The sequence below is a fragment of the Herpailurus yagouaroundi genome, unplaced genomic scaffold (assembly GCF_014898765.1).
Source record: "Herpailurus yagouaroundi ecotype Mexico unplaced genomic scaffold, PumYag 205, whole genome shotgun sequence".
In the NCBI taxonomy this organism is placed as follows: domain Eukaryota; kingdom Metazoa; phylum Chordata; class Mammalia; order Carnivora; family Felidae; genus Herpailurus; species Herpailurus yagouaroundi.
Window position 1 is genome coordinate 14,517,353 of NW_024412436.1, and position 21,791 is coordinate 14,539,143.

A 21,791-nucleotide genomic window follows, 5' to 3' on the forward strand; every position below is an offset into this window, starting at 1 on the left:
GATAGATAGATAGATAGATAGATAGATAGATGGATTGATGGATGGGTAGATGGATGGGTGGATGGATAAGTGGGTGGATGGATGGATGGATGAATGGGTGGATGGGTGGGTGGATAGGTGGCTGGATGGATGAGTGGATGGATAGATGGATGGGTGGATAGGTGGGTGGGTGGATGGGTGGGTGGGTGGATGGATGGAGGGATGGATGGGTAGATGGATGGGTGGGTGGATGGATGGAGGGATGTATGGACGGGTGTATGGATAGGTGGATGGATAGATGGATGAGTGGATGATGGATAGGTGGGTGGATGGATGAGTGGATCGACGGATAGGTAGGTGGATGGAGGGATGGAGGGATGGAGTGATGGAGGATGGGGGTGATGGAGGATGTATGATGGATGGATGGCACTCACTGTGTGGTTATCCTGAAACTCATGGTTTATTTCATGAGCTTACATGTATGTCAAGGTTATAGAAGATACTCTGCCAACTTAAGCGCACTCAGCACAAAGCAATGCCGTATTCCTTCCAGAAGTCATTGGCTTTCCTTCTGGTCCACCACACAAACACGTGTGCTCTGTCTTCACCTCAGAGATGCGTGTCCAGACTGAGCAGAGCAGTAGCTCTCGCACATGAGCTGGCTTGTGCTGATAACAGAGTTCTGACTCTCTCAGGCTTCTGCAGCTGAACACGCCCTTCTTCTGCAGACATCTGTGCTGCTCTTGTCATTGGCTACGCACGAGAGTCCTCTGCCCACGAAGCCACCCGCGCACACACGCCACACACCTCTTGGGTGCTGCGCTGGGGCAGGAGCGCCCACTGAACTCCGTTCGTTGCCTTTTTCCTAATCACACAGAGAATTTCAATGGAAGGAGATCACTGCAACGCCGGCTGTCAGCTCCAGCGTGGCCCCATAATTATCACCTTGTCAGACCTTGAAATCTTCCCACACGCTATGTCGTGGTTCCGAGTTCATCTGAATTTATGAATTATTTGTGAAGATAATGAAACCTATCAGATTACCTTTTAACTCCATTTGAAAGAAATGAACTGGCAAGACCGTAACGACTTAGGAGAGGGCTTTCATGTCCTTAAAACAGCCGACTGATGTCCTCTCCTCTCTGCCCTCAGCCCTCCCTCCCCTCCTGGTCTCCTGCCTCTTCCTTTTCCTTCTCACCAGAGGCTTAGAAGGACAGGGGACCCGAGGGACTGACCTTGAGAAACAGCGGGTGTGAGTGTGTGCGTGCACATATGTGAGTGTGTATGTGTGAGTGCACATGTGAGAGTATGGGGGTGTGTGTGTATATGTGTATGGTGTGTGGGTGAAGGTGTGTATACGAGGTGTGTGTGTGGTGTGTGTAAGAGTGTGGTATGTGCTGTGAGAGTGTGTGAGTATATGTGTGAGTGTGTAAAGGTGTGGGTGAATACGTCAGAATGTGTATGTGACGTAAGAGCACGTCTGTGTGTACATGCGTGAGAGTGTAAACGTGTGTGTGGTGTGTGTGTCCGTGCGTGTGAGCGTGTGTACACATGCGTGAGTGTGTAGGGCTGAGTATGGTATATGCTATGAGAGTTTGTGCGGATGTGTGTGGGCGTGCGACGTGAGAGCATGTGAATGTGTGTGCGTGTGTGAGTGGGGGTGTGTGTGGGTGTGGTGTGTGATGTAAGAGCATTTGCATGTGTGTGCATGTGTATGTGTGTGAGCATATGTGTGAATGTGACTGCATATGTGTGTGGTATGTGTAAGTGTGGGTGAATGTAGAAGACTGTGAGGGGGTGTATGAGGGTGTGTGTACATGTGGGTGTGTGTGGGTAGGCGGTGTGTGATGTGAGTGTATGCCTGTGTGTAAGTGTGGTACCTGATATGAGAGTGTATGGATGTGAGTGCATGTAGGTGTGTGGGGTGAATGTGTGAGAGTGTGCATGAGTGTGCGTGTGGGCATGCGTGTGTGAGCGTGCACACACGAGTGTGTGGGTGTGTGCACGTGAGTGTGAGCACATGTGGGTGTGTGGGGTGAATGTGTGCGAGTGCATGAGTGAGTGTGAGCACGTGTGCACGTGTATGAGTGAGCACAAGCACATGTGGGCACATGCATGAGTGTGTGCGAGCACATGTGTGTGCGTGTATGTGTGTGTGAGCACATGTGGGTATGTGGGTGAGTGTGTGTGAGCACGTGTGCACGTGTATGAGTGACTGTAAGACATGTTTGCACATGTATGTGTGTGAGCACATGTGGGCGTGGGGGTGAATGTGAGAGCGTGCATGAGTGTGTGAGCACATGTGAGTGTGTATATGAGTGTGTGAGAGCACATGTGAGTGTGTATATGAGTGTGTGTGAGCACATGCGAGTGTGTATATGAGTGTGTGTGTGAGTGAGCACACGTGAGTATGCATGGGTGTGGGTGAGTGGACAAACTGCAGAGTCCAATTCAAAGGGGACGGGACCCCATACCTTCCTGCCCCCGACAACACCCCGCTGCCACCAGCGAGGCTCTGGAAGGCAGTCCTCGAGGATGAAAATCAGCCGCAAAGGATATTACGGAGAAAAGTACCGCCTTCCCCTCTCTTTGTCCAGAAGGTTAATTACAAACGTGCGGCACTAGCCCAGAGTTTTCTCTCCTCTAACCCCTCCCTCCATGACCCACCGATGGCGTCGCTCACCGAACCACGGGCTGCACGGCGCCTTCCGTGCGGCTGGTGAGCCCCGGGCCACGGACAGTGAGGACAGTGTGCACGGCTCGCACCTGCCCCCTCACAGGCCTGTGGTGCGACTGTCCCTGCCCCCGCCGGTCTGTGCACAGCACGGTCAAGCCCAGGGGCCTTGAATGGGTGGGGCCTGGGGATGGAAGGGCCCAGCCTCCAAGGGGCTCCCGGAAGGCCCCCTGCCAGCAGCGTCTCCCGGGGACCGTGACACGGGCCGCTGACCAGCCTCCGTTGCATCCAGGGTCTACCTGTCGCCACGGGTCTTGCTCGCCCTGGGGTGGAGGCTGCGCCAACCCCCACTCAAAACGCGAGTCTAATCACCGACAGGATGGGTCTCTCGGGGGAGTGGGGCAGGCCCCCAACAGGAGGGTGTGAGAGTGGCGAGGGGGCGGGCCCCGGCTTCTATTGTGACCAGGGGTGGGGCTCGGCAAGGGGTCCGTCGCACAGGCCGGCTTGTGTGTGGCTGGATCTCCCCACCGACATCGAGGGGGGGGAGCACACAGGCTGTCTCATCCGCGGGCCCAGATGTGGGCAAATGCATGGAAGATGGAGTCGGGCTCATGGTGACCCCACGGCCGGAGCCACAAGACCCCCAGGGCCCGGCTGCACCCTGCCCACTGCCCCGGTCTCCCTGGGACCAGGCCCACCGGCCCCAAAGCTGGGCCCGCACCATGGGTGATGTTGCGGAAGTAGTTGGGGTTGAAGTCATTCCCCCGCCTTCCTCCCAGGACACCGGCTCCTAACACCCCGAGCAGCTCTCTCTGCTTCCCGCTGATTCCACAAGTGATCCGCGTTCCATTCGGCATCTACTTGCTGCGTCCTAATACGAGCTAAGCCCAGGTCTGGAGCTTCCTAATGCAAACCTGTCCTCCAAGAGCTTACGGGGCGCCTGGGGGCTCCGTCGGGTAAGCATCTGACCCTTGGTTTCCGCTCAGGTCACGATCTCACAGTTCGTGGGACTGAGCCCGCGTCGGGCTCCGTGCTGCCAGTGTGGAGTCTGCCTGGGATTCTCTCTCCCTCTCTCTCTCTCTGCTGCTCCCGCACTTTCTCAAAATAAATAAACTTAAAAAAAAGAGAGAGTTTATAATCCATGGGATCCTGAATCGAGCCCTTCCTGCCTTTATCTGCATTTGGATTCTGTGGACTAACTATTACGCTGTTGTCCAATTTGGGGCAAGCCCGCTTTCGCACACTCATTCCGATCCTTAGCTCCCCTCGTGGACCCATCCCACCCCCTCCGACGTGCCCCACTCCTCCCCACGGCTGCAGTTCACAGCCAGTGCCCTGCAAGCCTTCCCCCTGTGACGCCGTGACCAGAGTTCCCTGCGCAGGGAGGTTGGGGACAGTCTGCGGGGCGCGTGGCCCTGCCCTTCCTACAGGTGTGCGAGCACAGAGCTCCAATTCCACCTGCGGCACCTCCAGAACCGCCCTGGAAGGAGGGGCAGGGTGTTTCCACCCCGGCCCTGCCCTCCGCCCTCGTGGCACCTTGGATTCTTTGTAGACAGTCTTCTCGAAGCTTCTCTGCCCAGCCTACCAAAGGGACTCTGGACGCCCTGCTCCGGGCACATGCGATTTCCCGGTATCCCTCGTAAAGCACGCGGCCGCAAGCTGAACAGTGCCCCTCGGGATTGCTGGCGGCGGCCGAGGACGCTGGGGACCCACCCTCGCTTTCCACAAAGGGGCCTCCCAAGCTGACCCTACCTCAGCTCAGCGCCAGGACCCACTGCCCACCAGACGCCCTGGGCTCCTCGCCCCGCCTGGATTTTCCTGCTTTCTCGGAGCCTCGGCTCCTATTCTGAGCCTGTCCTGACGGGATCGTGTTCAGCTTTGTGTCCTCCTGGGATTGATCGGTGGCCTTCACGTGAGAGTCACGGATGATACTAACCATTGAACGGGACAGGGCTCAGTGCCAGGCCCTCGCGCCCCATCCGGACGACCTTCCAGTGTCCAGGATGCCGCTGCCCGAGGAACCAGCGCTCATGGGGCCCCTGCGTCTCCCTAGGAAGTCCCGTCATCCCACTGCTCTGACCCCCTGGGCCTGGCGTGGGTTGGGCTCCCCAACTGCGAGCTTCCCCAGACCTAGGACGGGCGTCTCCCAGTAATGCAGCCCTAAGTGACACGCGTCTCATTTTCTCGTTTCAGACGTGGCCGCTGCCGGACACGCGGCTGTGTCCCTTCTGCTTCCCTGGGAGGCAAGCGCTAAATTGTCTTCATCCAGTCGTGAAATGTTCCTTCAACACAAAGAGTTGCTGGTTTTGAAGACCAGTTGCCCAGGGTGCAGGGTGCAGGCCGTCCCTGGGGTCTGGGCATGACGCGGAGCCCTGGTCCCCTCTGTGGACAGGGCTTTCTGCGGCCTGCGGAGCCCAGAAGGCCACCCCAAAGCAAACTTACTCTCCGTGGAGCTGCGGGAAAATCAGAACAGCATCACAGGACCTGTGCTCTGATGCCATTAACCAGCCAGCCTTCCCTGGAAGCTTCCAGCTCCGCGCCTGCTGTCTCCATTGCGGCCCTGGGGCCTGATGGAGGTGTCTCACCATAACTTCACACGGGGACTGGCGTTTATCCAGCTCTCAGGGGAAGGTGGTGCTGTTTCTCTGAGGTACCAGGTGTCTCTGAAAGAGACAGGGTCTGCCGCTCGGGGCCCCATCACGGCGTTTGGGACGGAAATGCCGTGGTGGTAGGTAAGTCACCCTCTAGGAGCCAAACAGCCTCCTGGTGCTGGTGCATCTCGAAACCAAAAGCTGTGTGTTTGCCCCTGGGGTGCCTGGTCCAGGGAGGAGCTGTGCTCACCGAGCCGATTCTGCGTGCAAAGCTCAGCCAAGCCCCCGAGACACCTGGGGCCCCTCGTGAGACCGCCCGCGGGGTGGAGAATGTGGCCGAGTACGGTCGGTCCTCACCCCAGCACCCACCTAAGATGCGTGGGTCCAGCTGTGGGAGGACGTGGGAGTCCCTGGGAAGGGATGCCCCCCTCACAGGACAGTGGTCCCCAAGGGAACTCAAGGGTGTGGGGTCAGGGTCCAAGCACAAAACCATGCTCGCGCTCAGCAGAGTATTTCACTTATGTCACGCCCAAGCCCAGGCCCTCATGACACGCCAGTGAAAAGTCTCCTTTCCTGTCATCTCTCGGGGACACAGAGCACATGGAGTGACAGCCACTGGTGCCAATGCTGGGGAGGGTGCAGGTCCGGCCCTGAGGGTCTTGGACACTGGGTTCCAGTGCTCAGGGCCCCCGCGTCCCCATCGGTGTCCTGGAGCCGGACTTACCGTCTGTGGGTAAACGTGGGCCCCGTGCTAGTAAACGTCTGACGGCGAGCGCGAGGGGTGTAGGGGGGAGCAGGGGACGTGATCCGCAGCTTTGCCAATGTCTGTGTCGCAAACACTCCTGCCACGGCCCGTCGCGAGGCACCAGCGGCCCTGAATAGGGTGAGGCGTCCTGTCCCTGCCGAGTAACATTTCCGCGTGGGCGCCACAGTCGCGCCCTCAGGAGCACAGATAACAGGAAAACGTATTGAAATAATCAGGAGGTGGGGAGCTGTGACTACACGTCACCTTTGTTTTGAATATAATTTATTTAGTTGTAAGCTCACATAAGCAGTTTTAGTAAGGGCCGTGCACGGACGGCAGATTAGCAAACTCCCGACAAAATGTATCGACCGGCTCGCACAAGCCTCGCACTCGGCCAGCTGGGAAGGAGGAACGTGCGGGCATCACGTGGCGTCCAAGGGGTCAAGTTCAGCCCACGAAGACACTCCTGGGCACCCAGGAGCTTAACGGGAGCAGATAGGACTTGGCCACGTGGGGGAGACCCGGGGGGCTCTGCTTCGTGGCCTGTCACCCTGCACGGCTCCCGGGCACAGGGACAGCGGGAACGCAACCCAGGGAACGCCGCGGGGGCCTCGTCCGGCACCCAGGGTGGCCGCAGCCCTCCGCCCAAGCCTCGGGGCTGGGGTGGCCCGCCACGTCCAGCTTGCACAGCCCGCCCCTGACATCCGGACTGCTCTCCCCAGCGCCCAGTTTGGAAAGGAGCAAGCCCACGTCCCAGGAAGGGAGAGGTGGAGACGAGGGTGTGTGCAGGGACACAGCGTGAGCACGAGTGATCGTCCTCGAAGCCTGTGCTGGCTGTACTCATCTCTTACGCGGGAGAACAAAACTGTCTTAACAGCGACAACTTTATTGCGATTCCCACACCTGAAAACAGGAAGCAAGGGGAAGATCCTGTTGAGAGGGTTGGGCGGTTACCCGGGTCGCGTGCCTGGGACAGCAGGCCCGGGATGGGCGGGAGGAAGGCAGCTAAGGTTCACTAGCCGTGGGCGTGGCCCACGAGGGGAAGTGCTCTGTGGTTCTAGTAAAGGCTCCTTTCAAGTCTGCGGGGGCGCGGAGGGGAGCTGAGCGCGGAGGACCACGGTTTGTGGAGGGCTCGTTACAAGACAGGGCCCCTGGTTGTCACAAGCACACCAGCCAGGGAGGTATGACTGCCCCACTTTACAGATGAGAAGGCCGAGCCGCAGGGAGGCCGGGAAGCTTGCCCAAGACCGATCATGAAGTCGTTTACGCTGAGCAGACAGGAGGTATGCCAGGAGCCACCCTCCTGGGACAGCCACTCCTGTTCTCCCTCCTCCAGCCGTGGCCCTCCCCGAGGTGGTGCCTCCGGAACGAGGCACCGGGAGGACAGCTGGTCCAGGTGGGGCCCCTGCCCTGCCTGGGCGCAGGGCGCAGGGCGCAGGGCACAGTGAGGACACCGCCTCCTGTGGAGTGGGGGCCTCTTACCGAACTTACCGCATGCAGGGCCCTGAGCACGTCGGACCTTTATAACAAGTGAGTGCGGCGGGTGCCGTTACAAACTTCACTCACCACCGTGAAAAAGAAGCTGAAGTGACCCCCCCCTCCCCACCTTGGGGCCTGCGCTCCCCCTTCGGGCGCGGCCATCAGGCCTGCAGCGCTGCCTCTCTGAGGAGGCAGGAGCCAGTCACAGCAGCGCCCTCCCAATGTCTGTGTCCCCGAGAAGCTCTCTCTTGGGTGCCCAGGCCCGGGCCGGGGAGGGAGCGCCGTCCATCAGCCACTTTGGGATTCACCCAGAGCACTGCCCCTGCCCCACTCTCCTCCCTCCTTAGGTCACTTCTGTGGGATGAACAGTGATGGCGAAGGTACCCAGCGGGCAGCTGTGCCCGCCCAACAAGTGTGGTTCTTAGCTGGTCACCGGGCACAGCACCGAGACCTGTCTGCTGGCTCCTTCACTGGGGCAGCCGCACCGGCCAGAGCCTCCCTGGCTTCCTGGTGGGTAACGTGGGGTCGCCGTGTGTCAGGGGTCGTGGCCCAGAGCCCGGCACCCAGCACGGCTCCAACAGGGTGCCCACTGCTCTCAGCCCTGTGGTCACCGTCCGCTTCTCCCAGGAACTGAAAATGGGCTCAAGCTCCGGACAGACCGGTGGACTTGGGTCCCAGCCACAGCTCAGGGGAGGGAAGTACTCGGATGTCCCTCTTTCAGAAGCACAAGACGCTCCCAGGGCGTGCTGCCAGCTTTTAAAGCTTTCAAGGGACCCCCTTCGGAAAGAACCTGACACGGTACAGCAGGTCTGAGGCTGGGGCCCAAGGAAAAGAAGCCCAGCCACTTTTTCTCCCGCTCTGCCTCTAAATCTCCTTTTCTCAGAATTTATGCTCACTGAACCTTATCGGGAGCCCAAGCTACTTTGCTGGCTTTCAGGTGATGGAAAAGACATGGGGTTTTCGAAGTCAGACGATCTGGGTTTAAAGACAGGTCTGTGGCTGCTGCGTGACTACAGGTAAGTCACTCACCCTCTCTGAGCCTTCCCTTCCTCACTTGGGAAATGGGGGAGATGGGGGGCACCTGGGTGTCCCAGGTTAAGTGCCCAACTTCGGCTCAGGTCATGATCTCAGTTCGTGGGTTCGAGCCCCACGTCGGGCTCTGGGCTGACAGCTCAGAGCCTGGAGCCGGCTTCCGAGTCTGCGTCTCCCTCTTTCTGTGTCCCTCCCCCCACTTGTGTTCGGTTTCTCAAAAAATAAAAACATTTTAAAAATAAGAAAAGAAAGAAAATGGGGAAAAGGATCGTGTCAGCCCCACAGGAGGGCGAGGAGATCAAAGGAACGAAATCAATCTGCGGACGATGAAGCCCCAGGCGAACGTGAGCCGCCACGATTTGCTGCGAAGAAATGCTCAACTGCGGGAAGCAGAACCTCGGGGAAGGCGTGTGTGTGAATCCCCTCCCTCCACTCTAGCGGTCTCTGTGTCCCTGTGTCTGCCATCACGAGCCACTTGTCGCCTTTTGGGAAGGAGGCAAAGTACAAAAACGAAGGCGACCGCTCCTGGGAGAGACATGTGGGGGCGAGGGTCACGCGCAGGTGGCCTTCTCAGGCCACCTCGGAGGTGAGGCCCAGCAGCCCCGAAGGCCGCTCTCCCCCGGCCTCCGTTACGCAGCCGGCACGGTGCGCCCTGGACAGAGGGGAGTCTGCTCCCCAAAATGCCCCCTGGAATCCTCCGGTTTTATACCTTCAGCCTCAGAGCGGAAGCCTGAGTTTTTTGTTCCCTACAGAATTTTTAGAAACGGAACAGCTTTTTGAAACTTTTCCTCCCTACCTGCCAGTTCACCGCCCGTACGGAGAGGCAGCCAGCCTGCGAGGGGTTTAAATGAGGCGGCCGGGTAGGTGTGGCGCACAAGCTGTCACTGCGTTTTAAACATAGCTCACGACGCGCGGCACAGACACCATTCACAAACCTGAGTCACCGGTTCCAACGGGAGCCGAGCACGTGTATAAATAGCCTGTGTGTGTGTCACACAGAAGAGAGGGAAGTGTGGGGAATAAGGTAGAAATCATCGTGCCCAATTTAAACATAAAAACCTCAGCCTTGTCATTATTTACAACCCCAAGGACACCTCCTACCCAAACAGGAGAGGACGTCAGAGGGAAAATTCTAAATAAGCCAAAGTCCTCGAGTGGCACTAACAGAACGAATGACGTAGCATCACAAAAGGAGGCTGTAATTGCGCCGTCTCGCCTCCTGGCCGCCCGATGCACACAGCACAGAGCAGGTGCAGGGCGTTTCCCGGGCGCCGCTGTTTGGGGTCCTTAAGAAGAAGACAGGCGTTGACGACGTCGACCGGTCGATTTGCCTTCGTTGATTCTGCGACGGTTTTGGACCGACAGCGGGAGAACACAGTTTGTGGTGGCAAAGAACACTTTGAACGTGAAAAGGCTTTAAAAAATCATTCTTCCCTCCGATTCCCGCCTCCCCTCTGACTTCGGACATAATTCATGGCCAGCAGCCCGAGCCCCAGCTCCCAGTGTCGCCGGGCCGACTCCCACAAAGCGGAGCGCGAAAACAGGCCGCCCGCGGGCTCGGGGCCGGTGGGAGCCAATGGCGAATCCGCGCCCCCGCAGACCCTCCCGCGGAAGCGCAGGGTGCGGCGGGGCTCCGAGGACACACAGAGGGCTCGGGTAGCCCGCGACACCCTGGAGGCCTCAGCAGGTCCTGGGTCATTCTGTTCCTGGGCAGGCAGTTTGTGGCCTGCCGGTTGTGCCCCCCCACCCCCCGCCCGCGGTCCCGGGCTCACTGTGGACCGCACGGGGTGCTCAGAGGGGCGGGGGTCACTCAGGCAGCAACAGTCCTTGCTCAGGAGAGGTCCCGTGGCCCAGACGGGATCGCCACCTGGGTGCGGGCTGGGCAGCGACCCCCACGCCCCGTGACCTCGGTCCCCGCTGCCGCAGGAATCCGCCGTCCGCAGGTGTCTCTCACGCACCCCAGTCCGGGCCCTTCTCCAACCGCCAGCCAGTCGCGAGGACTCCGCCTCGAGCCTCTCCCGTCCCCGTCTCTGATGACCTGTGCGGCCCGGGTTAAGAGCTCACTAGAGTGTAGATCATGCTGAATGCAGAAAGAAGAGGAAGAGAAGGAGTGAGTGGGAGCCCAGGAAGGACTCAGACCCTCACAACAAGGTCCTTCCTGCAGCCGGAGCCCTTGGCTCCCTTCCCGTCCTGGCACCGGAGCCAGGTCCCCCCACGGTCCACATCATTTCCCACCACGTCGGACCAAACACCTGCTGTGAGCGCGCATTGTGTCCCCTGCTGAGAGACGGGATCGCTGTGCGCCTGTTATTCTCACCCACAAGGCGATGATGGCGGCCGTCCCCTTTCCTGAGACTGTAAGGCGGTCCCCGGGGTAGGGGTGCAGCAGATTCTTTCCCAGCAGCTGCCTCGTGCTGACGTGATGGCTGCGTCCGGGGCTCCCAGATTATGCCGCATCACATCTCAGCATCGCCACCACAGTGACCACCATCACTCTTCCGAGGTCCGAGGGGCACACAAACTATGTGATCTCTTACGGGGTATCTCCCTGGCCCTTCTGTTTCTAACAGAATCCAGACATTAAATGTGCATTAAGAGCACGTGTGCTAAGGTGGTGCCCCCACCCTGCCAGCGAGGGGGTAAGGAACCCTGTGCTTTTAGAAAGGGCTGCAGGCTAATTCTGCAAGACCGAGGAACGTTCCACACCAAAATACACCACATACACGTATCTACACGTATACCAAAATAGACGGCACCAAGAAAAGCGACCATTTTTTCACATTATAGGGAGAAAAATGGATAATCTAAGGAAGAAAACCACATGAAAGAAACCGCAGTGTTTTACTTCAATCCCTATCCAGGATCGAAGCTCAGGAACGCCTCGGGACGGCTGGTACACCTCGTGGGCACAGAGCATCCCTGGCCGGGCCCCAGCTGGAGGGCCCACTGCACCCCTGCCCTGGGAAACCTCACAGGCTTAACGGCTCGACAGCGGGGGCCTCAGGGGTGAGGCCGCTCGCTGGCGGGTGCTCAGCCTCTTCCGTCACGGGCTCTGGGCGCCCCTGCCGCAGTCGCGGGCCTGTGCCCAGAGGCCGCCCTGCCCCTCCTGGAAGCCAGCAGGGCGACAGCACGCCTCCCCCCAGTGCCTACAAATGGTGGTGTTCCAGACACTGCCTGTCTGTCCTTCAGTTTGTCTCTGCCTCCACGCTGCATTCGCTAATTTCTTTGTTTCTGGAACAAAATTGGAACCACCGCTCTGCCTGGCCGGCACCCTGGGCGTCCCTTCCCCGTCGAACCTGGTGCCTCACTGCTCTGCGGAGCTCCCCAGAGACCCCGTCCCTCCGGCCCCAGAACCCCCAGCCCCTTCGATGCAGGCCTCGAGGGGCGCACAGGACCGTCAGCCCCGGCCACTCTCAGGGGGGAAGGGGGTCCATGTGCACGCGGAGAGCTGCGTCCAAGCTGAGCACGGTGACAGACTGAAGTGACAGCCGCTGGGACCCCAGTAAAGCCGGGGCTGGCACCTCGTTCCCGAGGACCTCACAGACGTTAAGACGTGTGTCCGAGGCCCTAGCTGGCGGCCGAGTGTCTGGCCCGGAGCCTGGGATCCTCTCAGCAGTGCGTGCTGACCACCCCAGCACCCCCTCTCGGGTGGCCTTGGGGCCAGGAGACATTTGCAGGTTCCTGGGACGCGTCCGAGCGGATGCCACATGGCCGTCTTCTCGAGCCAAGAGAACTGAGGCCGTACGGCCTCCTGCCCGGTTACCCTGGGTCATGCGGCCCCCCTCTGTTCACCCCTCCCTTTACTGCTGGCCCGATGGCAGACACCCCCCTCCCCCCACGGCTGACCCGATGGCAGACACCCCTCCCCCCACGGCTGACCCGACGGCAGACACCCTGTCTGACTCGCTGGCCTGCGTGTCTACAGTGCGCACAGTAGGACTCGCGCGCTCCTTGCTCTGACCCTGTGCCCCCCGAGGGCAGGCGTCAAGCCGCACGCTCAGCACGGTCTCCCGAGAAGGGTGCCCGGCTTGTAGGAGGTGCTCAATAAATGCCGCGTGAGTGAGTGACCGAGAGTGAGGAGGGCAGGTGAAGGGTCTCTGTGACGTCACTTGCTGCTATCACAGAGAGGGCGCGGGCTTTGGCAGAGGGATGTGCCTCCTCGCCTTGACCTCCATGGCTCCGGGGCCCTGAGCGATCCACTTCTCACGGGACCCCCGACTCTGTGGCAGGGGCACCCGGAGCCCCACAACAGGAGAGGCTGGGCACACGCCAGTGAGCAGCCTCACTCATGCTAGCCCCCGCTGTCGAGCCGTTAAGCCTGTGAAGCCTCCCAAGGCAGGAACTAGTCTGAACAAACTTTAGTCGCTAGAAAGTTCTGATTTGGAGTCAGACCCAGGCAAATCTGCCAGGCACCCTGGGACTCTCCAGGGCCACTTCAGAGACCCTCGGGCTCCTTGTACGTTGAAGCAGGCAATGACCCAGGACCCTCCGTACGGAAGGAGGGGAGAGGGGTCACCCTGAGCCTGGACCGACCCTCCACCCCAAGAAGAATGTGGTAGAATAACTCTGAATCCCCCGCCCCCCCGGGCTGATTTACCCCAGAGGAAGTTATACCCCAAGGACCTCTGGGTCTTCTGGACTCTGGGACGTTCTGGGGAGACAGGCAGGTCTTACCCCTGGGGGGACACCCGGCCCCGAAATCCTTAGTCAGCAGATCCAAACCCAGGAATCTGCATCTTTAAGAAACTCACCCTCCTCACCCTGATTCTGATGCGAAAGAAAGACCACACTTCCTTAAGACTTTTCTAGAGCTTTCCTACGACAGCCAGCAGTTGGGAGCTCTGTGTTTGGGACCGGACTTGAGATGCACCTGCAGCTGTGACCACGGGAAAACATGTGACGTCTGGGGACGTGGTCTCCCACTGCTAACGTGTGGGCAGTGACAGCATGTGGCCCCCAGACTGAGCGACGTATACCAAGCTCTTGGCTCGAAGCAGGGCTCGTGTGTAAATGTGGGTAAGTGTGGCCGCCCCGCGGCCGGCCCAGCCTGCGCCCTGCCTGAGGCGGCCTTGTTAACACCCCCTCCCTCCTCTTCCTCACCCGGCTACCGTCCACAGACCAGTTTGGAGGCAGCACTGGGATGCTGGCGGTTTCGTGGCCGCAGGTAACCGCAAGGTGGCAAGGTGACAGGTGAGGTCCCCAGAGACGAGCCCAAAGAGGAACCAGAGAGGGACGCTTTAAGAAAAGGCACCCCCCCCCCACCAAAGGCATCCTGTTTACGCCATCTGTTGGGTAGGACACTCTACCCAAGGCGGGGGGAGGCTCCTGAACAATCGCCAAGTCAGCAAAGTCAGTTTTACCTGATTAGCACGAGGCTACAGACCATCAGGAGAATTGTGAGCGTGCGCATGTAATGACCCAGCGTGCCCCTTCCGGGAGCGTGACTGCCACGCAGAGTCCCCGTTCTGGTTCCCCGGATGCTTACATGTGGACTAGGGGCCACAAGGCTGGGCCCGAATGGCCGAGCTGTGGAGGGAGCCCTGTGGGGAAGGAGTGGCGGCCACACGTCCCCAACCGCCTCCTCAGAGGTGCACCGTGTGGCCCTAAGGACGCGCCCGCCTGCAGGCGAGGACCTCTGCCTTTGGGCACGAGCCGTCGCCCCCGACCCAGAGTGAGGTGGCTGGCGTCATACCCGCCAGGCTGTGACCCCCACGCTCACGGCCCCCCCCCCCCCCCGCAAAAAACCTGCTTCCTTTGCTGCAGGAGTGAAAGCGTCAGGAGGGGCAGAAACTCACCAGTAGAGGTAATAGAAGAAGGACAGCAGGTAGAACGCCAGCTTGCACCAGGCCTCCTTCTGACAGTAACTCAGGGTGTCTGCGTTCATGACCGCGGGCGGGTCGTAGGCCAGCTCGGAACTGTCTGCCGGACAGTGAAAGTACCTGCGGAGAAGAGGACACGGCATCCTTGGCCCCGAGGCTGGGCAGGGATGTGAGGGCGTCCGGGGAAGCCCCCCTGACGCAGGACTGTGTCCGGGGGTCTCCGCCGAGCGGGCGTCTGCCTTCGCCGACTGGAGTCACCGCCCGGCCCGGCCCGTGGCTGCTCCCGGACGCCGAGGTCCCCCGGCATCACAGGGATTCCACCCACTTACACAACAGAAGGAGGACGCATCACCTGGTGCCTGGAGACAGAGAGAAGAGTCTCCTTCCTCCAGGTGTGGGGGGTCCACAGCACAGGGGTGTGGGGGGGTCCACAGTGCACACCCACATGGGCATCCACACAGGTATGGGGTGCTACGCACAGAGAGGGCCGCAATGCCACCGACCACACTCGCTTAACTACCACTGGCTGTTTTCACACCGTCCTCCCCCCAGACCCTCTGTCAAAATCCTGAATTCCGGGGGCACCTGGGTGGGTCCGTCGGTTAAGCACCCGACTCTGGCTCAGGTCACGAGCTCACGGTTCATGGGTTCGAGCCCCGCGTCGGGCCCTGTGCCGACAGCACAGAGCCTGCCTGGGATTCTCGCTCTCCACCCCCCTTCGAAATAAATAAATAAAAACTTTAAGAAAACAATAAAATAGAATCCTGAACACTACAGGAGGGACGTCATGTCCTCACTGGAGTGGGAATGGTTCACATCACTTGTCTTCTTGCTGGAAGGACCCAGAGCAGCCAGAGAACCCTGGCCATGGCGGGGGGAGAGCAGTGAGGGAGCCGGGAACCAGGGAAGGGAAAGCACAGGGAATAGATGGGGCGGGGGGCGGGGGGAGTGTTAAAGCTAACTTTGTCTACCTGGAAACACCACCGGCCTCGTTCACGGGAGGTGGGGACTCCGGTGCGGGAGGCTGGGTGGGGGGTGGGGGCCGCTGGGGGGGCCGACCTCTGGCCTCTCAGGCGGATGCTGTGTGTCCAGGCGGGGAGAGAGGCTCAGAAGAACACCTTCTAACCAGCACTGTGGGGGCTGGCGTTCCAGCCCGTCCTCACCCCCGTCAGAGGACAGTGACGGTGTCAGTCACCACCGTGTGCCGGGAGGACGCCGCAGGCTGCGCTCCTTGCCTCCCTGGGGGCAGATCCAAAACCTACGGACCTTGGCGGAGAATGTTCTAGGCGACCTCGCCCAGTGGACGCAGGACGGCTCAGTGGGGAGAGCCAGGCTCTGGGGCTCACAGGCCACCAGACCGACCTTCCTCCAGCCGGCCACTGACCTCTCTGAGCCTCAGCTTTGTCATGTGTAAAATGGGGGCGAAAGTGGCCACTCCACGGGCTCCTGGGACCACCGTGGAGGACGCTGGACACACAGCCTGCATCCACGGGGTACTGGGACCACCATGGGGGACGCTGGACACAACAGCCTGCAAGCAGGTGGCAGATGCAGGTGCTGAGGCCGCTTTCGGTAAAGCGCTCTGAGAGCGGGCACAGGAGGGGCTGAGCTCAGGAGAACGTCCTGGCCTCGGGCCTGGGGGCCGTCGAGGACCCCTTCTCTGGCTCGGCCTCCCACTTTGGGAGGAGCGGTAGCCCTGAGGATACGACTTTGTGAGTCCACAATGACTCTGGCGCCTGGAAAGACACCTCGTTACTGCAAGGGTCTCAGGGTGATTCCTCTCACAGAGAGGACTTCACAAGGAGCAGGACAGGTGACAAGGACATAGACTGTGACCCGCACAGAGGCGGGGCTGAACAGGCCCTGGGCAACTCTGGGCGGGGTCCCAGAAAATCCAGCCCATCTGACAGATGCTCATCTTTTATTAGCTTGATTCACAGGGGCGCCCGGGGGTCTGTCAGTTAAGCGGCCAACTTTGACTCAGGTCATGATCTCATGGCTCGTGGGTTCGAGCTCTGCGTCCGGCTCTGTGCTGACAGCTCGGAGCCTGGAGCCTGCATCAGTATCTGTGTCTCCCTCTCTCTCTGTCCCTGCCCTACTAATGCTCTGTCTCTTGCTCTCAAAAAGGAGGATAAATATTTTTTACAAATTTGAAAAAAAAAAAAAGACATAATTCACATACCAAAAACTTCACCTTTTTAAAATATACAGTTCAGGGATCTTTAGCAATGGCCCAGCTGTCACCAGGATCGAATTTCAGGACACTCACGCCCGAAGGAGAAAGCCCTATACCTATCGATGGTCCCCCGCCCTCTGTCCCAGCCCCCAACCCTCCTCCCTTCTCTTCAGAGCTGCCCGTTCTGGACGTTTCACAGAAATGGCCTTTAATGACTCGCTTCTTTGACCTGCATTTTCGAGGTCCGGCCATGTTACAGCGCGTATCACCGCCTTTTACCACCAAGTGACACGCCATCGCAAGGACGTGCCGACTCTTGCGTATCCGTTAATCCACGCAAAGCGGTTCTCTCCACTTTGCGACTTCTGTGAAAACGCTGCAGCTGCTTGTAACGGGGATGTGTGAGGTTCGAGGCCGCGGTGAGCCGACCAGGGAAGAAGAGGGGCCTTCCCTGACGAGGCTGCCGTGCGGGAGGAGCTCCACGAGAAGGCTGCGGAGAACGGGTCCCCAGACGGAAGAGAGGAAGGCATGAGGCGGCTGGGGCCTCCGGGGCCACGGTCTCTGGAGGGCAGAGGAAGCACACACCCGTCCCCGGCAGACTTACCTCCAGAAGTGATAGAAGAGCAGGGGGATGTTCAGCCCCAGGGTGAGCCACTCCTGCGCACACAGGAACATGATACAGAAGAGGCTGTGGATGGAGTATTCGGGCAGCACCAGCTGAAGGGGGAGCAGAGGCACAGGCCCGCGTTAGACGGAGGGAAGTCACTGCTGCCCGACGGGCCGCCAGCGTGCTCATGACCCAGTCACCGCCCCAAGGCTACGCTCCGTTTCTGCTACGCTTTCCTCTCAGCGGTCCCAGAGCCACGCTTCCCGCCCACGCCCGGTGGACCCGGGCTCTCGGCGCCCTACGTACCAGGCGAGAGCGCTTGCCGCCGGGGGTCACGGGAGGCGGGAGGCGGGCCCGGGAAGAGACGCGCCGATACAGGTTCCAGCGAATCTGCAACCGCCCGGCTCCTGCTCTCCGAGCCCTGCGCGCCCTCCCGTGCGAACCCGTACGCCGCGTAAACACGCGTATTTACGTCCGACCCGGGAGGGCTGGGAAAGCCCTGAGAAACGGCATTTTTCCTGGTGGCGGCTGGACCAGGGCGAGCCCGAGAGAAAGAACATGTAGTGACGATGAAGGCAGGGAGGCCGGCCCCCGCAAGACGGAGGCCAGCCCGGACCAAGAAGGGTCCGATGCTGGGACCAGCAGAAGGCCAAGCTCCCCGGCCCCAGCGTGCCCACGCGGGTGGGTGTAAATGCCACAAGGTTTATAAACTCCCCAGCGTGCGTACATCTTAGCGGAAGTCAACGTTGGGACGGTAACCAAGGTGACGGCACGGGAGAAAGTGGGTCTGCATCCCCGTCACGTAGGAGCGCGTGCTGTGCCTCGGTGCCTCAGTGGGGCACGAGCGCCTCGGGGCCCTGGGACACTCCTCCCCACCACCCCGGCCGGAAGGCTCACCACGAATGCCGCTTCCTAACAGAAGCCTCGCCCAGCCCACCCCTCCTCACCCCGCGCCACCCTGCAGCCCCAGGCCCACAGCGTCGGCACCCCTCTCCGGCCCCCAACACACATGCACCTGCCCCCCCACCAGCGCTGTCTTTGCTCATCTGTTCGCAGGTGCTATTGGGACTCAGTAGGGACCGAACAAGCACACGTGTCTGCAGCATGGCCGCCTGGCGCTGGGGACGCAGCCCACGGTCACCCACCAGGCTTCCTCTGGGCAGGAAACAAACCGCCTCCGGCCGCCCCATCCGGGTACGGGACTCGCCTGCGGGCCCCTCCCCTCGGGCCACGGTGTTAACCGCCCCACGTGACAATGCAGAGGAGACACGTGCCAGGCACGCGTGTAAGAAACGCACTTTGTACCCACGTGGCGTGTCCCTGACTCCCGCGTCCACCGGCCCACACCCGGGAGCCCTGGAGTCGAGCTCAAAGGGCCACTTTCCAGGGTAGGGGACTCGGTGGGTGAACCTCACCTGCCCGGGCCCCTCACCGCCTGGACCCCTCACCAACCCCCGGGCCCCTCACCGCCTGGGCCCCCCACCCCCCACCCCCCCAGGGCCCTCGCCCGCTCAGGCTCAGCCAGCTTCCAAATGCTGCCATTTCTCCTCCACGGCCGCTTGGGGCCACTCTTCCCTTCTCTCTCCTGCCTCTACCGGTCCGGCCCCCGCACCTGCCCCCAGACCAGGCAAGAACTTTCCTTCCTTCCACGCGTGCCGCCCCCCGCCCCCCGCCACTAGGGTGGTTTGACTGCGTTTCTGCACCGCCCCTCTCCTTGGTGTGTCCATGCACCCCCGGCCGTAGCCCACCCGTGGTCTGCCGACTGGTAACCTGACTCGTCACAGGAGCGGGTAGTGAGGCGGCACCTAGGTCACCGCTGAGGGATGGGGGGGGCTGCAGGGCGCGGACGCTCTCCCAGCCCCCACGGAGGGGGTGTGAAGGAGCGGCAGGATGGGATCCCCTGGGATTGGGGGAGGGGAAGGTGGTGAGAAGGCGCCCCCACCTGCAGACCCGCCCCGTCTCCCACCACATGTCCCGGGACCGAACATACTGAGAGCCACACCACGCCACCAGGAAGGTCCCAGGGCCGGGTGCAGCTTGCAGGGCGCGTGGGTGAGACCCAGTCTCCGTGGACTCACATCATGTTTTCAGCCGTGACCACATCGGGCTAAAAATATTAGGCCGCTGTCTCAAAGTGTTACGTAAGTCCCGACACTTACATAATGATCCCGTGTGGCACCGAGAACGCGGCTAACCAGGCAGTGTCTATTTCCCTCACCTGTAAACGCCAGCAGTTACGACCTACCGATGGGGCCGCGGTGAGGACACAGCCTGTCCCGCGGATGAGGCCGCTCTCGGGTGAAGGGGCATCGTAAAGGAAGAGGCGCTGTCCCTATTATTATCATCGCTAACAATCGCGTACCAGCCAGTCCCCAAGTAGGGAGCTCGTCACTCTTGCCCAGAACCTCTGCCAAATGGCCCAGAGCCAACTGGGGTTTCCTGAGTCTCCTCTGACCTGCACCCGCCCTGTCTACACCGAGCCCCCAGCTCCCCCAAGCGGGGAGAGAAACCCAAGGATGTAAGACAAGGGCGTGAGACAAGCCTGCCTCTCCAACCGTGAAAACCCAGGCCTTGACTGTTCTTGGAGCAGACGGACATCCAGCCCCCCTCGTCTATATGCCCGCGGGCCCCTGGGAGTGAAAGAAAAGGATGATGTCCTTGCATCCGATTCCCCAGCCGGAGCTAAACAGGTCCTAAAACAGGGGCCCTCGCGGGCTGGGCGGGGTGGAGGCAATTTTCTCAGAAGCATCCAGAGTGGAGGTACCACCGTCTCTGCCTGTCTCTGGGTGAACAGGTGCACGAGGGGCAGTGGGAAGGAGGCAGGCAGGTTTGGAGGCGGGGAACCTGGGACCGCTGGGCTGGAAGGCTGCGGGGAAAACCCAGAGCGGGCAGGAAACCTTCTGAGTCCCTTTGCCCAGAAGAGGCCATTTTCTCTGGGGTCGCTCTGAACAGAGCAATCCCGGAGGGCAGCCTGGCAGGAGCCCACAGCAGCTGGGGCGGGGGCAGGGCCTGGGCTCCCAGGCCTGTGATCCCCTCGCGCTGGAGACGGGCGCCCCAGCCTCAGGTGCCGTGATTCGCAGGGAGACCCCGACAGCTAGGCTTGGGGCCAGGCTGACCTGAGTGCCGGCCAGTTAACGTTCCGCCCTAGCGGAATTCGCACGGATGTTCGCCAGATACTCCCAGGGGTGAGCGGGAGACTCTGGGTCGTAATCACTGGGTGTGGAACCGTAACGTGAAAATCCACCACAAATCGGTCTGACGTGTGTGGATTTGTGTCCCTGGAACCGCGGGCCTGGCTCCGAAGCCTGTGCGGCCAGCAGCTGTGCTGGGCACTTGGGCCAAGTGTGGCCACCTTGGGTCAGGGTCAGGGTCAGACCCACACGGCTGATCCCAGACACCAGGCCAGGCCTCAAGAAAAGCCAGTCCCCTATCGCTTTCCCTGTGGGCCAGTTCCCATCGTACACGAGGAGCCCGGGGGGGGGGGGGGGGGCATCGGAGGGAGACAGCAAGAGGAGTTCCCTGCTTGGGTCCCAGCAGCACGTGAGGACACCTGGGGGGTTGTGGGGGGGGGGGGCAGAGCACAGAGGTGGGGCCTAGAGCTGAGGAGTGTGGTCTCCAGCCCCCACTTCCCAGCCCCGTGGGGCCCTCTGGTTTCCACCCACCCTCTCCTTCACCCTCCCTCCCTGAGCACATTTAATCCAAACCTGGGGACTTTCTGCTGCTTTCCAGCCGTGTGGACTCACTTCTCTGCAGCAGAGGCCCAGGGAGAAGGTGGGGAGCGAACCCACACCCCTCTACCCACCGCTCCTGGGCACCCAGCATGTGAACGGCCCAGTCGCAGCTCAGCCCAGAGGCCCCAGCCGGGACCTGGCTGTGCACTGACAAATCCGTGCCACCTGTCACATGTGCCCCGGACACTGGCACTCTGGCTCCCCCACACCCTGCCCCGAGCCCCCAGAGCCGCCTGCTCCTCCCTGCCCTGCCCGCTCCTCGGGACCAGCTCCCAGCCTCACGGACGCCCTCCGGCCCCACCGCCACTGCCCAGGGACCCTCACCACTGGCTGCACCTTGTGCTGGGGAAACCAGCCGACTGGGGACCCCCCCCCCGCCTTGATCCAGGAGGAAACGCCTTCATGCCCAACACCCACAGGGAGGAAGGTTTCTTCCATCCGAAGTCCGAGGGGCCTCAGCTCTGTCTCTGGGGGAGGGGAAACTGGGACAGAGGGAACAGAATGGGCTTTGCCGTGAGCTCTACTTCCCCGACACTCTACCCGCCTCCTCCCCCAGCCGGCTTCCTTCAGCCTCACGGTAATCTAGCGGTGCGTCTCGAGCCTCATGGCACTCCCGAATCCAATGGGGGTGCTGCTAACACACAGACGGCCGGGGCCCACCCCCAGACTGTGTAGGTGTGCGTGGGCCTTTCCCAACCAGTTACCAGGAACCCACCGAGAACCGCACTCCTCAAACCGTGGTCCCGGGACCGGCGTCACCAGCATCACCTGGGAGCTTGAGAGAAATGGGAACCTTGGCTCCACTCCAGACCTGCTGAGTCACAACCTGCAGGTTAACAAGATCCCCGGGGGACTTACAAGCAAGTCTGCGAAATGACTGCTCAGCACTGATTCCCAAAATAGGGTCCACCAGCCAGCTGCAACAGGGAACAGGGTCGCCTGGGGCACGTATGCTAAA

At 60.8% G+C, this 21,791-nt stretch overlaps 1 protein-coding gene and 3 long non-coding RNA genes across 13 annotated transcripts in view; 3 read left to right on the forward strand and 1 right to left on the reverse strand.

The window, feature by feature from the left end:
• LOC121015176 (uncharacterized) overlaps positions 1–3,646 on the forward strand; it is a 6,667-nt gene extending 3,021 nt beyond the window's left edge. Inside the window, exon 3 of the long non-coding RNA XR_005783677.1 lies at positions 3,433–3,646. This is a non-coding gene — a long non-coding RNA (uncharacterized LOC121015176). The remainder of the gene's footprint in view (positions 1–3,432) is intronic.
• CNIH3 (cornichon family AMPA receptor auxiliary protein 3) overlaps positions 1–21,791 on the reverse strand; it is a 133,422-nt gene that overhangs the window by 38,762 nt on the left and 72,869 nt on the right. For 3 of the 10 annotated variants that reach the window (XM_040451941.1, XM_040451940.1, XM_040451939.1), the window contains 4 exons: positions 17,100–17,212; positions 14,296–14,439; positions 13,861–14,040; positions 6,244–6,892 (listed from right to left, as the gene is read on the reverse strand). In XM_040451941.1, the coding sequence (XP_040307875.1) occupies positions 6,472–6,892; positions 13,861–14,040; positions 14,296–14,439; positions 17,100–17,212 (858 nt within the window). In that variant the 3' untranslated portion in view covers positions 6,244–6,471. Of the gene's footprint in view, positions 1–6,243; positions 6,893–9,544; positions 10,581–10,817; positions 11,064–13,860; positions 14,041–14,295; positions 14,440–17,099; positions 17,213–17,408; positions 18,038–21,791 lie in introns of those variants that run through there. The other 7 variants (XM_040451948.1, XM_040451946.1, XM_040451943.1 and 4 more) reach the window with 6 other exon arrangements.
• LOC121015175 (uncharacterized) lies at positions 6,892–9,634 on the forward strand. The gene is made up of 2 exons (XR_005783676.1): positions 6,892–8,484; positions 8,786–9,634. It is a non-coding gene; the product is annotated as an uncharacterized LOC121015175 (long non-coding RNA).
• On the forward strand, positions 12,379–14,348 carry LOC121015178 (uncharacterized). Its single transcript, XR_005783679.1, has 3 exons — positions 12,379–13,516; positions 13,618–13,690; positions 14,264–14,348. It is a non-coding gene; the product is annotated as an uncharacterized LOC121015178 (long non-coding RNA).